The sequence below is a fragment of the Mycothermus thermophilus genome (assembly GCF_041956435.1).
Source record: "Mycothermus thermophilus strain CBS 625.91 unplaced genomic scaffold VTJ04scaffold_3, whole genome shotgun sequence".
Taxonomy (NCBI): Eukaryota; Fungi; Ascomycota; class Sordariomycetes; order Sordariales; family Chaetomiaceae; genus Mycothermus; species Mycothermus thermophilus.
The window spans coordinates 1201667-1213001 of NW_027191429.1; the positions used below are offsets into that span (position 1 = coordinate 1201667).

Genomic DNA, 11335 nt, shown 5'->3' on the forward strand with positions numbered 1-11335 from the left:
GTCACGGAAACAGCCAATTCCCATGCACATGTCATCTTTGACAGTCCCCAGAACCGTTGGGTGGTTCTTAGTGCTCAATAATGCCGTAGCATCCCATTCCCATTGGCCGTGCAAGCATTGTCTCCGAACTCGTTTGCGTGCCTTTATGGCAAACAAAACTTGGCGATTCCAGCGCCACCTTAGACGGTTGGTCTCCTCGGATCCTCTCCTATCTGCCTTGAGCCTGGCCATACCAGGAATCTGAAAATCAAGTAGGTAGGTCCTAAAGTGGTATGTGCCCGAACCAAGATGAACCCCTAAATCCTCCCAACAACCAGCCCCAAGCATATCCAAGCCTCCCATACCATCTCTCTATCCATCCATGCTTATCCCGAGTACACCCACCATCATCATCACCTCCACAAAGACGGCCACCACGGTCCCTCTCCTCTCCTCCCCGCCATCTTGGCCAACCTCTCAACCATCCCCAGCCCCGCGGCCACCGGCGCCGGCAACCTCCCCTGTTGCTGCGAATAATACTGCACCACCACGGCCAACACACCCACCAGCACCGCCAACCCAACCAGCCCGGCGGGGCGTCTGTTCTTGCGCAGCCATTGCACCGCCTTATCGCGCTGTTCGCGCCTCCTGAGCTCAGCCACGTGCTTGTCAAACCACACCCGCGCCTGGGAAACAGGGATTGGGACGAGGTCCAGCTCGAGCCATTTCTTGCGCGAGGTAGAAGACGAATAAAACGGCGGCGGCAGCGTCGGTCCGTTCGGGCCGCCGTCCTTCTCGCCCTCGCTTCCGTGGTTGATTTCCTTCCCCGTCAGCTGCAGCGCGAACCGCTCCGTCTTGAGCACGCTCCACTTCGACACCCCCTTCTTCCAACTCGGCAGGCGCTCGGGGGGCACCTCGCTGAACAGCTGCGCCGCCTGGGTGATCAACCCATCCACGTCCAGCGACGAGGGGAGCTTGGAAAGAATGAAATGCAGCATGTCCGTGTCCTCGGCGGGGGTGTCGAACAGCTCGTCCCTGCGCGCCCTCACGATCGCCGCGAACAGGTAAACGGAAAAGACCGGCTCGCGCGCGAGCAGCGCGTCGAACAGCCGCGCGATCACGTCCCGCGAGGGCACGTCGTGCGCGTACATGGTCAGCGTGCCTGATAGGGCAAAGAAGGGCTCCAGACGCGCGAGGTGGCGGTAGAGCGGGGGGTCGGCAAGGCGGAGGATTTCGGGAAGGAGGCGGAGCTGAGCGATGGCTGGGGCCAGGGAGGGGAGCATGAAGTCGCGGATGTGGAAGAGGGAGAGGCGGGTGAGGGCGGGAAGATGGAGGGATGCGGGTAAGGTGAGGAGTAAAACTTGGGCGATGTCGTGGTAGCCTTGGAAGTAGCAGAGGTAGGGGTGGAGGCGGAGGAGGGAGACGATGAGGTCGGAGAGGAGGGATTTGATGTGGGTGAGTTGAGCGTCGGTTTGGTCTGGGAAGGGGTGTTAGTTGAGGACAGTGATGACGGAGGGGAAGGGAGGAACATGCCGTTGGGATAGTAGGTAAAGGCCCGGTTGACGTCGAGCTGGACTTGGTCTTCGTCCCTATGACGGGGGAGGGTCTTCCAGTCGGGGACTGATGCGTCATCATCCTGGGCGTCTTTTGGTTTGGGATGGGGTGGTGATAGCCCTAGTAACACAGGCCCTGGATGACGATGTCAATGAGATGGCGACAAGCTTCATGTTATGTTTGATGAGGACAAGACTTACATGCTTGGGCTCGAAGCTCGTCTGTCAAGAAGCCGCCGCGAGATTCGGCCAAATCCCGGAGAGCGTCCAGATCTCTGTTCCTGCATGCTTGGAGAATAGCTTCTTTTTGCCGCTCGATGACTCGGTCGACAAATCTCTCGGTCGTCTTTTCGTCCGACGGACTTGGGGGCCGTGGTTCAGCCATGATGAGAACAGAAGCCCTTTGCTGTTGTATGTACGTGGCCCCTGGCTGGTTTCCAATGTATGTCGCCTTTATGACTCGAAGTGGGTGATTGTGACAGATGGACCTGATGTCTTGAATAAGACGAGTCTTTGTGACGGGAAGGGTTGGGACAAGGTGTGTCCTCGATGAAGGCAGCCTGCTTCTGCCACGCGTCTTGCCCTGTCTGTAGCTTTGGATCCACTAAACAAAACAATGAGAGTCAAATGGTCCAACGCATCAACAGGTGAAGTGTCTTTTTCGTACCACGACCTCCTCCAGCTTGAGTTTCTTTTATCGATCCTGGACGGAGGTTAATGTTATGCAAGGGGTTGGACGATGGCTGGGAAGGGGCGTGCTCCAGGCCCAGGTCCGTGGACAGCAAGGTTCTCGGCTGTAAGTTACGTGTAATGCGATACGCAGATTGGGCATCCAACGCGGTTTGTAGAGCGGTGTAAGTTACCGTATTGAGGCGTAACACCCCAAGCACATGCCCCGCGCCGAGCTCCCAGCTCCCAGCTCCCAGCCCCATTCGCTCCGCTGTCATCATACATACAGCTTGTTTGGCATCACTCTCATTCAGGTCCCCGAGGTGGTCCAAGACTTACGAGTGGGCTCCTCATCACCATAGACCCGGATGGACAGAGAAAGATAAATCAAGATTCTTGCCCATTTTCCCTTCTTTAAGACTCGCCCGTCTTTCCTGCAACACTGGCAGTGAAGTAGGTCCGGGGTACGTACCAGGTCTTGGTACCTGGGGTGCTCTTCAATCCGGAGTGAAGGTTCCATCCACTCTGGGCAACTCTGTCAAACAACTTACACAGAACTTGGAACTCACTCAGATTTCACCACCTCCTCCTCCTCCTCCTCGGCCTCAGCTGCTTTACACGCAAGCCGTGGACTTATGAGTGAGAGACCAAACTCGAGGCTGATCGGTCTATGAGAAACCGTGAACCATAACTCAGGTCGATGTTCAAAGACCCGAGGACAAGACCTTCGACTACCTACCTACATCTGTCTTCTCTCAACCCCGACACTCAACACCATGGCGTTTCAGACAAACGTGTTCCGGGATGGTGCTTGGGTCACCGAAACGGTCGACCTGCGGACTGTGTTGAAGGGCCAGAACGCAGAGCAGCGAGAATTTACCCGACTGGACCCCCTAGAGCCACCATGCTGTGGCATCCTCACTCGCACCGTCGCTGAGAGCTCCCGCGCCCACCAGATCCTGCCCGTCCGCCTTCGCTCTCCCAACCACAATGATATTGCCTTCATCGGCGTACGTACAGCAATACCGCCAGTCATCACGTTCAGCTGCTAACTGATGATCCAGGACAACTTCATCCAAATATGCGAGCTCCGAAACGGACGCCTCAGAAACGTCGTTCGCAAGAATGACTTTGGCTCTCGGATACGCGGTGCCTGCGTCATCGGCTCCCCAGCCATCCCAGAGTTCAATGACGACGCTATGCCCTCCTCCTCCTCCTTCGACCCCATCATCAAGACCGAAGACATCCAGGAACCGCCAATCCGTTTTTCTCAGACACGAACTCCGCCCTCAGCCACCCCGCTCCCCCCTCAAATGCTGCTCGTGGCCCTGGAAAGCGGCGAGATAGCCTTTCTGTTCCTCAAACCAGGACCTGACGGCCGGCCCGTCTTCGTCATAGCCTCGCGAACTTCGACCCCCGATCACCTGAGACTAGGTTTCAACCTCGCCGTCGACCCCAGCTCACGCTACGTCGTGCTGGCCGGTCCCATGGACTGCTTCTGCGTCTACGAGCTCGCCTCCTACGCCAGCATGAACGAGAAGTACCTTAACGGCGAGCGCATCCGGCCCATCCGCTCCGTCCGCCTCCTCAACGCCCGCGGCGTCGTCCACAAAATCACTTTCCTGTATCCCCGCCCCGGGGACGACCAGCACATCATCCTCCTGATCGTGCTTGTCAAAGGCGGCAAGTCAAAAACCGTCATCTACGAATGGGAACTCGGCGACAACCTCGCCGACGTCTTTTCCACCGAACGGCGGAGCCATCGAATGCCCGACGAGTTCCGCATGCCGCTCTTGATCATCCCCCTCCGCGTGCAATCCGCCTTCGTGGCCATCACCGAGGACAAGATGGCCGTTTGCACCGAGTGTCTGCACGGCCCGCCCCGGTTCCAGCCCGTCTTCCTCAACCCCGCGCCGCCGCAGACGGACCGCCGCCGCGGACGACACAAACAGTCCCTGTGGACCGCCTGGGCCCGGCCGTTCCGCCTCCACGGCTACGGCAAGACCCACGACTGCATCTACCTCGCGCGCGAGGACGGCCTGGTGGCGTTTTTGGAGGCGGACGAGGACAGCAACCTCAGCCGCAGCACTTTTTTGCATCCGTTCCCGTGCAACATATCCACGGCGTTTGCCTGCGCGTATGACCAGAGCACCGACGTCCTCTTCCTCGCCAGCGAGTCCGGGCCGGGAGGGTACTGGAGGATCCCCCCGCGGCAGCCGACCGAGTTTCTCGGCTCGCTGCCCTTCGTGACCACGGGGGTCGATTTCGCCATCACGGACGGATCGCCCTCCTCCGCGCGCCAGAAGGATGCCCGTCCGGATGACCCGGCGGCGTTGTGGCAGCGGATGTCCAGGGAGGAAGCAAACCCCGGCGACTTTGCGGCCTTGGTGCCAACGCCTAGGGCGCCGAATCCGGGACGGATCATTGTTGGCGGGCCGGGAGATGGGACCAGCGGCGCCGTTGTGGAGTACAGGTACGGCGTGAGAGCTAATATCGGCTTGGACCTTGACTTTGGCCCCGGGATGAAAGAGGCCTGGCTGCTCGAGGTCCACGAGCCAGGGTATAAGGGGTATCTGCTCTTGATATCCCTCCCCGAAACCACCACGGCCTTGATGGTGCCACACGACTTTTCTTCGGCCGATGTGGTCGCACCGGACCACATCCCCTTCGATCTGGAGTCGCCCACGCTGGCGTTGGTGCAGGGCGCCGGGTTGACGCTGCAGGTTACGAGGAGGATGGTTGTGCTCGCGGGGGAGCAACGGACGTAAGTGGATGAACCTACATGGAATGAGAGACTTGAGGAGTTGCTGATACTATTTTTGCATATATAGCACATCGTATCTCTGGGACAGCTTCGAGGACCTCCACGGCAAGATGGTCTTGGACGCATGCGCCTTGTCCGACTGTATCGCCGTTTCGGCACACATGGGCGATCAGTTTTGGGTGTATGTGTTTGAAATCGATCGGGAGCAGCTAACCGTTCAAAAGGCGAGAGGCTGTCACGTCAATAGCGCCTTCAACGCCGAGAGCGAAGTCACCTGTGTAGCCCTTTGGGCGGACTACGCTCTGCTGTACGGGGTTCGTCAAAGGTCCGGTTGTCCCGTGTCTTGCCACGTCGATCAGCTGAGGGACGACACGGGAATGAAATGGCCGATGGTCATCGACCTCGAGGATGATGGTAAGCGTGTCATTCCTTCTTGACATGTTATTATTGCTGATTAACGACTAACTCCCCACAGGAAAACCTCTTTCAGACATTGAGAGTTTGGAGAGCATTGTAGTTGTCGCGGGCGTTGCCATCGCCGGAACCCGCTCGGGGGAGGTGCTTATTTTGGCTCAGGGGGATTACGGGACGCCGCGTCCCTTCCAGCGCGATAAGCTAGGTACAGGGCCAGTGAAGCTGCGGTGTTCCTCCGATCATCCCGGCGCGGCTCTTCCAACGGTCTACGCCACGTGCGATGGCGCCCTGTTCTCGATCCAACTCACAAAGTGGTACCAGTTCAACGATGTGTATCGGCTCGGAGCGATACACCGCGTCTGGCCGGTAGACGCGAGCAGACCGGAAGATGTCTCGCCACCAGTGCACTTCGCCACGCCGGTGAACGTTGCGACCGAAAACGACGCGACCTCCCTCTTGATGATCTCCGGCTCGAGGCTGCTGCTCGCCGAGCTGGACGAGGAGCCCGGGCTGGTGCCCCGGACGGGAACTGTGAGCAGTGCCGTCAGCAGGGTTTTGTACTGCCAATACCTGCAGTGTCTTGTAGTCGGTATGTCCGGCGGGCCCAACGGTACGGCACTCAGTTTCATTCGCCCCAGCACCGGCAAGGAGATCGGCCAGCCCGTCGACAAAACCAAGAAACCCCAGTCCAACATCACTGGCCTCGGGGTTCAAGACGACCGCATCCTCGGCCTGGCGGAGTGGAACTGCCGGATGGATGGCAAGTCGTGGAACTTTGTCCTGGTGACGACCCAAGGAGGGCGGTTGGTCGTGGTTTCGGTAGAGAAGACGTCCGGTGCGCAAGAGAGGGAGTACCGCTATTGGACGCAGTTCCGCAAACAAGTTTCCGGCCCCATCTATTCGGTTCTCGGTTACGACGAGGGCATCGTCTACTGCGTCGGGTCTGAGATCTACTGGGACGCGCTCGAGCTGGCGGAAAAGCGCCTCAAGACTGTTAAGACGGTTGTTTTTGACTCGCCGGCGGTGGGGTTGCGGCTGGCCCGGCCGTCGACTGTTGTTGACGCCACCACTACTACCTCCAATCCCGGACCCGACGATACCAATAACAACAATCCTACCAGCGCAGGGGCATCAGCATCAACAACTAAACTCCTCGCCCTCACCTCCCGTGACTCCCTCATTGCGCTCGACCACATCTCTTCCTCCACCACCACAGCCCCGGCCACCACCACCACCTCCTCCTCCTCCCCAGGAATAAGACACATCGACCCGTGGAAACGCAACGGCGTCGACTTTGTCGAACTCCCCATCCCCTCCTCCTCCTCCATCCGCTACGGCGGCGGCAGGAGCAACAGCAGCGGCGGCAGCAACGACTCCATCATCCTCCTCTCCACCCGCGAAGGCTCCGTCCTCGGCATCTGGATCCCATGGCACTCGCCCGACCGCGACTGCGAGATCCTGTTCGAGGCCGAGCTCCCCTGCTCCGTCCGGCGGTTCCGTGTCGGGCGAACAAGAACTGCTTGGCAAAGAAGGAGGGGCGAGGCGGGGTGGCAGCTCACTTTTGGCCCGGCCCCTTCAAACACTAACAACAGCAGCAAACACAAACAACCCCTCTTCGGTCGGATCCCAATCCCACCACTCCCGGGAGGTGCAGCCCAGGGACACGGGCATGGTTATGAGGGCCAGGAGGGAGAAGAGGAAGAACAAGAGGACGCCCAAGTCCTGGGAATCTCTCTCGACGGCAGCCTGCGGGAATTCGTCCTCCTCACTGCCCCCGCGTGGAAACTCCTCCGGTATATCCAAAACCTGGCGCTCCACGACCGCACTGTCTGCCCCTTCCGCCCGACCACCACCACCACCACTAGCATCACTACCAGCAGCAGCGCGGGGTTGCGCGAACTCGAATCCACCATCAGCAGACCGACAGCAGCAGCAGCAGCAGCCACCGCGGCCGATACCATGGAAGAGGCCATCTCCGCCTTCAGCAGTGGCGGCGTAGGAGGGATAGCAGACCCCGAACCGCGCCTCGACCGATGCCTGGAGATGCACGTGGACGGGGACATCCTAAAGCGCGTGCTCGACGGGCGGTTGCTGGAGCGCGTGGTGGGCAGGGAGCGGGAGAGGAGGCGGTTCGCTGAGATGTTGCGTGAATTGGACGGCGCCGGGGTGTATACGAGCAGACTGGGCCCGGTCGAGGAGGAAGGGTATGGCGGGTATTTTGCGTTGGGGTATCGGGTGTTGGAGTACTTTTTGGGGTTGCCCGGGTTTTGAAGGGGTGGTTGCCTAGGGTAGATAGATATATGGGGAGAATGGGTGGGTGAGGAGGTTAGATGTGTAAACACCTTAGGTAGGGTACCTAGGTGCCTTAATACTGGACTTCTTGTGCTCATTGAGTGAGATTACTGGGCTGTCTTTTGGCGTGGGCAAATAAGGAGCAGCAAGAGCAGCAGCAGCAGCAGAAGCAGCATCTCCAACAATGCTGTCCTTAATAATCATCAATCAAATCAAGACCATCCCATTGTCTTCCAACCGCCTCTTATTAACATCAAGCATGCTTGCTTACTAGGTCATGTAGGTCAAGTAGGCAGTTAATTAACCATACCACAAAACCCATCATCATCACATTATTACCCTATCCTATCTCTCCCCCTTCTCCTGTTTGTTACACCACCTCCTGATACCTTGCCTTCAACTCCTCAAAATGCCCCTGCTCCTCCTCTGCCAACTTGCCGCCAACATCCCCAATAATCGTCAGCACCAAGCTATAATTATTATACAAAAACCTGTCCCTCTTCCTCTGGTCCGCGCCGCCAAACATGCTCTGTGCCGCCTTGGCCAAAAACGCCTCCACCTCGTTGCGCAGCCTCCTAAGACTCGCCCCGACGGGCTCCTCGTCGCCGCCCGCGTCGGCGCTCAGCGCCAGCACGCCGTGCAGGAGCTGTCCGAAGCGCTGCGTCACGACGTGGGGCGCCGCGGAGGCCGCGCGCGCCGACGACGCCGAGGCGGGCTTGCTGGGCAGCGCGGCGGCCAGGGCGCGGACGGATTCGCAGTGCGCGTCCATGATGGATTGCAGGCGCGGCCAGAGGGCCATGGCGGTGCCGTTGATGTAGCCGTCGGCGGCGGGGATACGGCGGCGCTGCAGCTCGAAGGCGAGGCGCTGGTTGATGCGCACGCAGAGCAGCACGCCGAGAGCGTCGTACGTGTCGGCGACGAGGGATTTGGTCAGGGCCTGGCCGAGGGCGAAGGTGGGGTCGAAGATGTAGTTGAAGTGGCGCGCGATGGTGGCGAAGGAGAGGGACGGGGTGAAAAACGCCGCGAGGAAGGAATACTCGGCCGTGGCGTTGTCGATGAGCGCGACGTTGAAGTTGCGGAAGGGAACTTCGAGGTAGTGCGTCGAGGTATCCTCCTCGGCGAGGTAGGAGGAGATGGCGGGCTGGTGGGCCGCGCGGAGGACGTCGATGCGTCGGCCCAGGTTGAAGGCGTCGTGCGGGGAGCCGCCGGCGCGGCTGGAGCCGGACAGGACGGTGGCTCGTCGCGAGGTGTCATCGTGTCCAAGCACGTCGTTCTTGTCGATGATATGGAGTTTGAGTTTTTCGAGGGCTTTTTGGTAGCGGCTGAACTGGTTCAGGTAGTACCAGCGCATGGTATTGAGGTAAGCCTGGCAAATCTCGCCGGCGAGCACGGGCTGGTGGCGGTGGAGGAAGGCGTAGAGTTCCTTGAACTTGAGAAAGTTCTGCTGCTGGATGATCTGGGCGTTGATGTTGGGAGATCGCAGGGCCTTGATCTGGGCGACGAGGAAGTCTCGGATTCTCTCGACGGCCTGGTTTGTGTCAGCATGGCGGTCGTATGACACTGGCATACGGAAATCCACCAACCTTGAGGACCAGCTTCTCAAGTAGAGGCCCGACATCAGCCAACGCCTTGGTCTCGCTTGTCTGTGCATTCTTCTTGTGGGCGGTCGTTCGCCTGTCCACCTCGGCGAGGATCTTGACCCACGCCTCGTCGATATGACCCTCGGATATCTTGGACACAACCATGGGCGAGACGCTGAGCTCCTCGACCACGGGAGCCAGCGCTTTCTCGACAGCCTTCCTGTTCTCGAGGCGCACATTCAGGGCGGTTGACCGTGCTTGTAGGGTCTCGATATCAGCCGACACGGCAGCTAGGTCGTCGCGGAAGCTCGTAAGACTGGACTCGACGGAGCTGAGGATGTCGTCACATGCTCGAATGGACCGGTGAAGTTCTTCGTATTTGGCTTTCTCTCGTTCATCTATTGTTGGGCAGGGCTATGAGTACGGGAAGAATAGGAAACGGCAAAATGCGCGGCGCAGGCCGGGGACGACCTACAGTCTTCTACGGTCTGTGGTCTGTACGTGTCCAGAGCTGCCGGGGCGGCCCGGCCGGTGTCAGCCTCCTCGCCGGCGAGCTCTCGCAGCGACAGGCCGCCAAAGTCAAACTCGGCCTCAAGATCCTCCTCTGTTATCCTCCGGGTTGGTTGGTCGCCGTCCGTCGGCGGCGCCGACGACGCTGTTGTTATTGTCGCCGTCTTGCCGTCAGACGGAGGAGGACCCAGAATGCTGGCCAGGACAGTCTCCGGATCCGGGGCGTCTCCGTGGGCCAAGGTGGACTGCTTCAGGCCGGAGCCATTGGCCCTCTTGGACATGCCCAGGAGGGACGAGGACGAGTCGTTGGACACCAAGGACATCGACGAGCCCCGCTTAACCAGGCCGGGCCGCTGCGAGGTCAGATACGGGGCGCGGACACTCGAGGTCCGTCGGGGTAGCGGAGACTGGGCTCTGCTCTGGCTGGTGCTGCTGGACGGCGACGGCGTGGCTCCCGGAGGCGGCCCGCCGAACCGGTCGAGCCACATGTTGGGTCGGCTTATGATGGACGCATTCGGGGTTGTTTTTTCGGGGTCCGTCGCCTCTGCAGGAGGGATGAGAGGTTATGTGTTTCGGTGGGTTGGTGGTACGTGAGCGATGGTGGTGGTGGTCTGCTTGGGCTGGCTGTTCTCCTTGCGCCGTGTTGGACCGCGCTTACACAGCCAACCCTGAAGCACTGGACCCTGGACTGGACACCCTGGACCTGACGCCGGCAAAAGGACAGCAAGGCCCGACCCACTCCCAGCCCGGGCCGGAAGGCTGAACAAAGACCCACACCAAGTCCCGACCGGCCGAGCGCTGATTGGTCCGCAGCCGTCAGCTCCTCAGCGTGCCCTGGTGGAGCCCAAAAGAAGCCGCCACCACGGACGGAGCGGGCAGGTGGGGTTGAGGGCGAGGACTGAAGCAAAAAAGAGGGGCCATGGGATGCCACTGCCCGGCCCAAGTCGCAGTTACATTGATGAGCGGCCACATCCAACTTTGGGAAGAGTCTGGCGGGTCGCAGTTTTCACCAATTTTGCTGAGGAGGCGACCTGTGGCTAAGTAGAGAGTCGTGTGTTTGGGAGAGTTTGTCGGTCAGCCAGGCCTGTCTCTCTGTACAACCTCGATGGCATTGATGGAGACACAAACACAATGACCAAAAGATCAAGCCGAAGTCCTGCCCAGATGCAATCCTATCCAGGTGCCTGTTTGCCTATGTGGCGGACTGTGATGAAGAAAAAAAGGGCCCAGACCATTCCTGGCCAATGCTGGCAAATGAGTGCTTGAATGGTTCCTGCCTTGTCTTGTCCTGGAAAAGATAGGACCAGAGAGGAGAGAGGAGAAAAAAAAAAAAAGACAAGGCAGGCGCAGTCAAAGGCCCCCTCATCCTCCCACGCCGCCGCCTCTCCCCTAACCCCGGTGCCTGAGGAGGGGCTAACGTTGAGTTTTTGGCGGGGAAACCTTGAAACCCGCTGCCACTTTTTTCGCTTCCCGGGGTCGTTCAAAACCACAATTTTCCTCCCTCTGTTCCCCTCTCCCAGGCCTTGCACCCTTCCATTCTCAACCCTCTCTCTCTCTCTCTCTCTCTCTCTCTC

General features: G+C 59.4%; 3 protein-coding genes across 3 annotated transcripts; 1 reads left to right on the forward strand and 2 right to left on the reverse strand.

The window, feature by feature from the left end:
- Window positions 1–392: 392 nt before the first annotated feature.
- On the reverse strand, window positions 393–1917 carry VTJ04DRAFT_4534 (uncharacterized protein; the record flags this gene model as incomplete). Its single annotated transcript, XM_069362553.1, has 3 exons — window positions 393–1456; window positions 1513–1668; window positions 1734–1917. The coding sequence occupies 3 exons, from the start codon at window positions 1915–1917 to the stop codon at window positions 393–395; spliced, it is 1404 nt and encodes a 467-aa protein (XP_069219488.1).
- Window positions 1918–2977: 1060 nt separating this feature from the next.
- VTJ04DRAFT_4535 (uncharacterized protein) lies at window positions 2978–7650 on the forward strand (the record flags this gene model as incomplete). The annotated part of the gene is made up of 4 exons (XM_069362554.1): window positions 2978–3211; window positions 3266–4965; window positions 5033–5379; window positions 5441–7650. 4 exons carry the CDS (start codon window positions 2978–2980, stop codon window positions 7648–7650), a joined length of 4491 nt encoding a protein of 1496 aa, XP_069219489.1.
- Window positions 7651–8041: 391 nt separating this feature from the next.
- On the reverse strand, window positions 8042–10249 carry VTJ04DRAFT_4536 (uncharacterized protein; the record flags this gene model as incomplete). Its single annotated transcript, XM_069362555.1, has 3 exons — window positions 8042–9199; window positions 9255–9649; window positions 9727–10249. 3 exons carry the CDS (start codon window positions 10247–10249, stop codon window positions 8042–8044), a joined length of 2076 nt encoding a protein of 691 aa, XP_069219490.1.
- Window positions 10250–11335: the final 1086 nt, after the last annotated feature.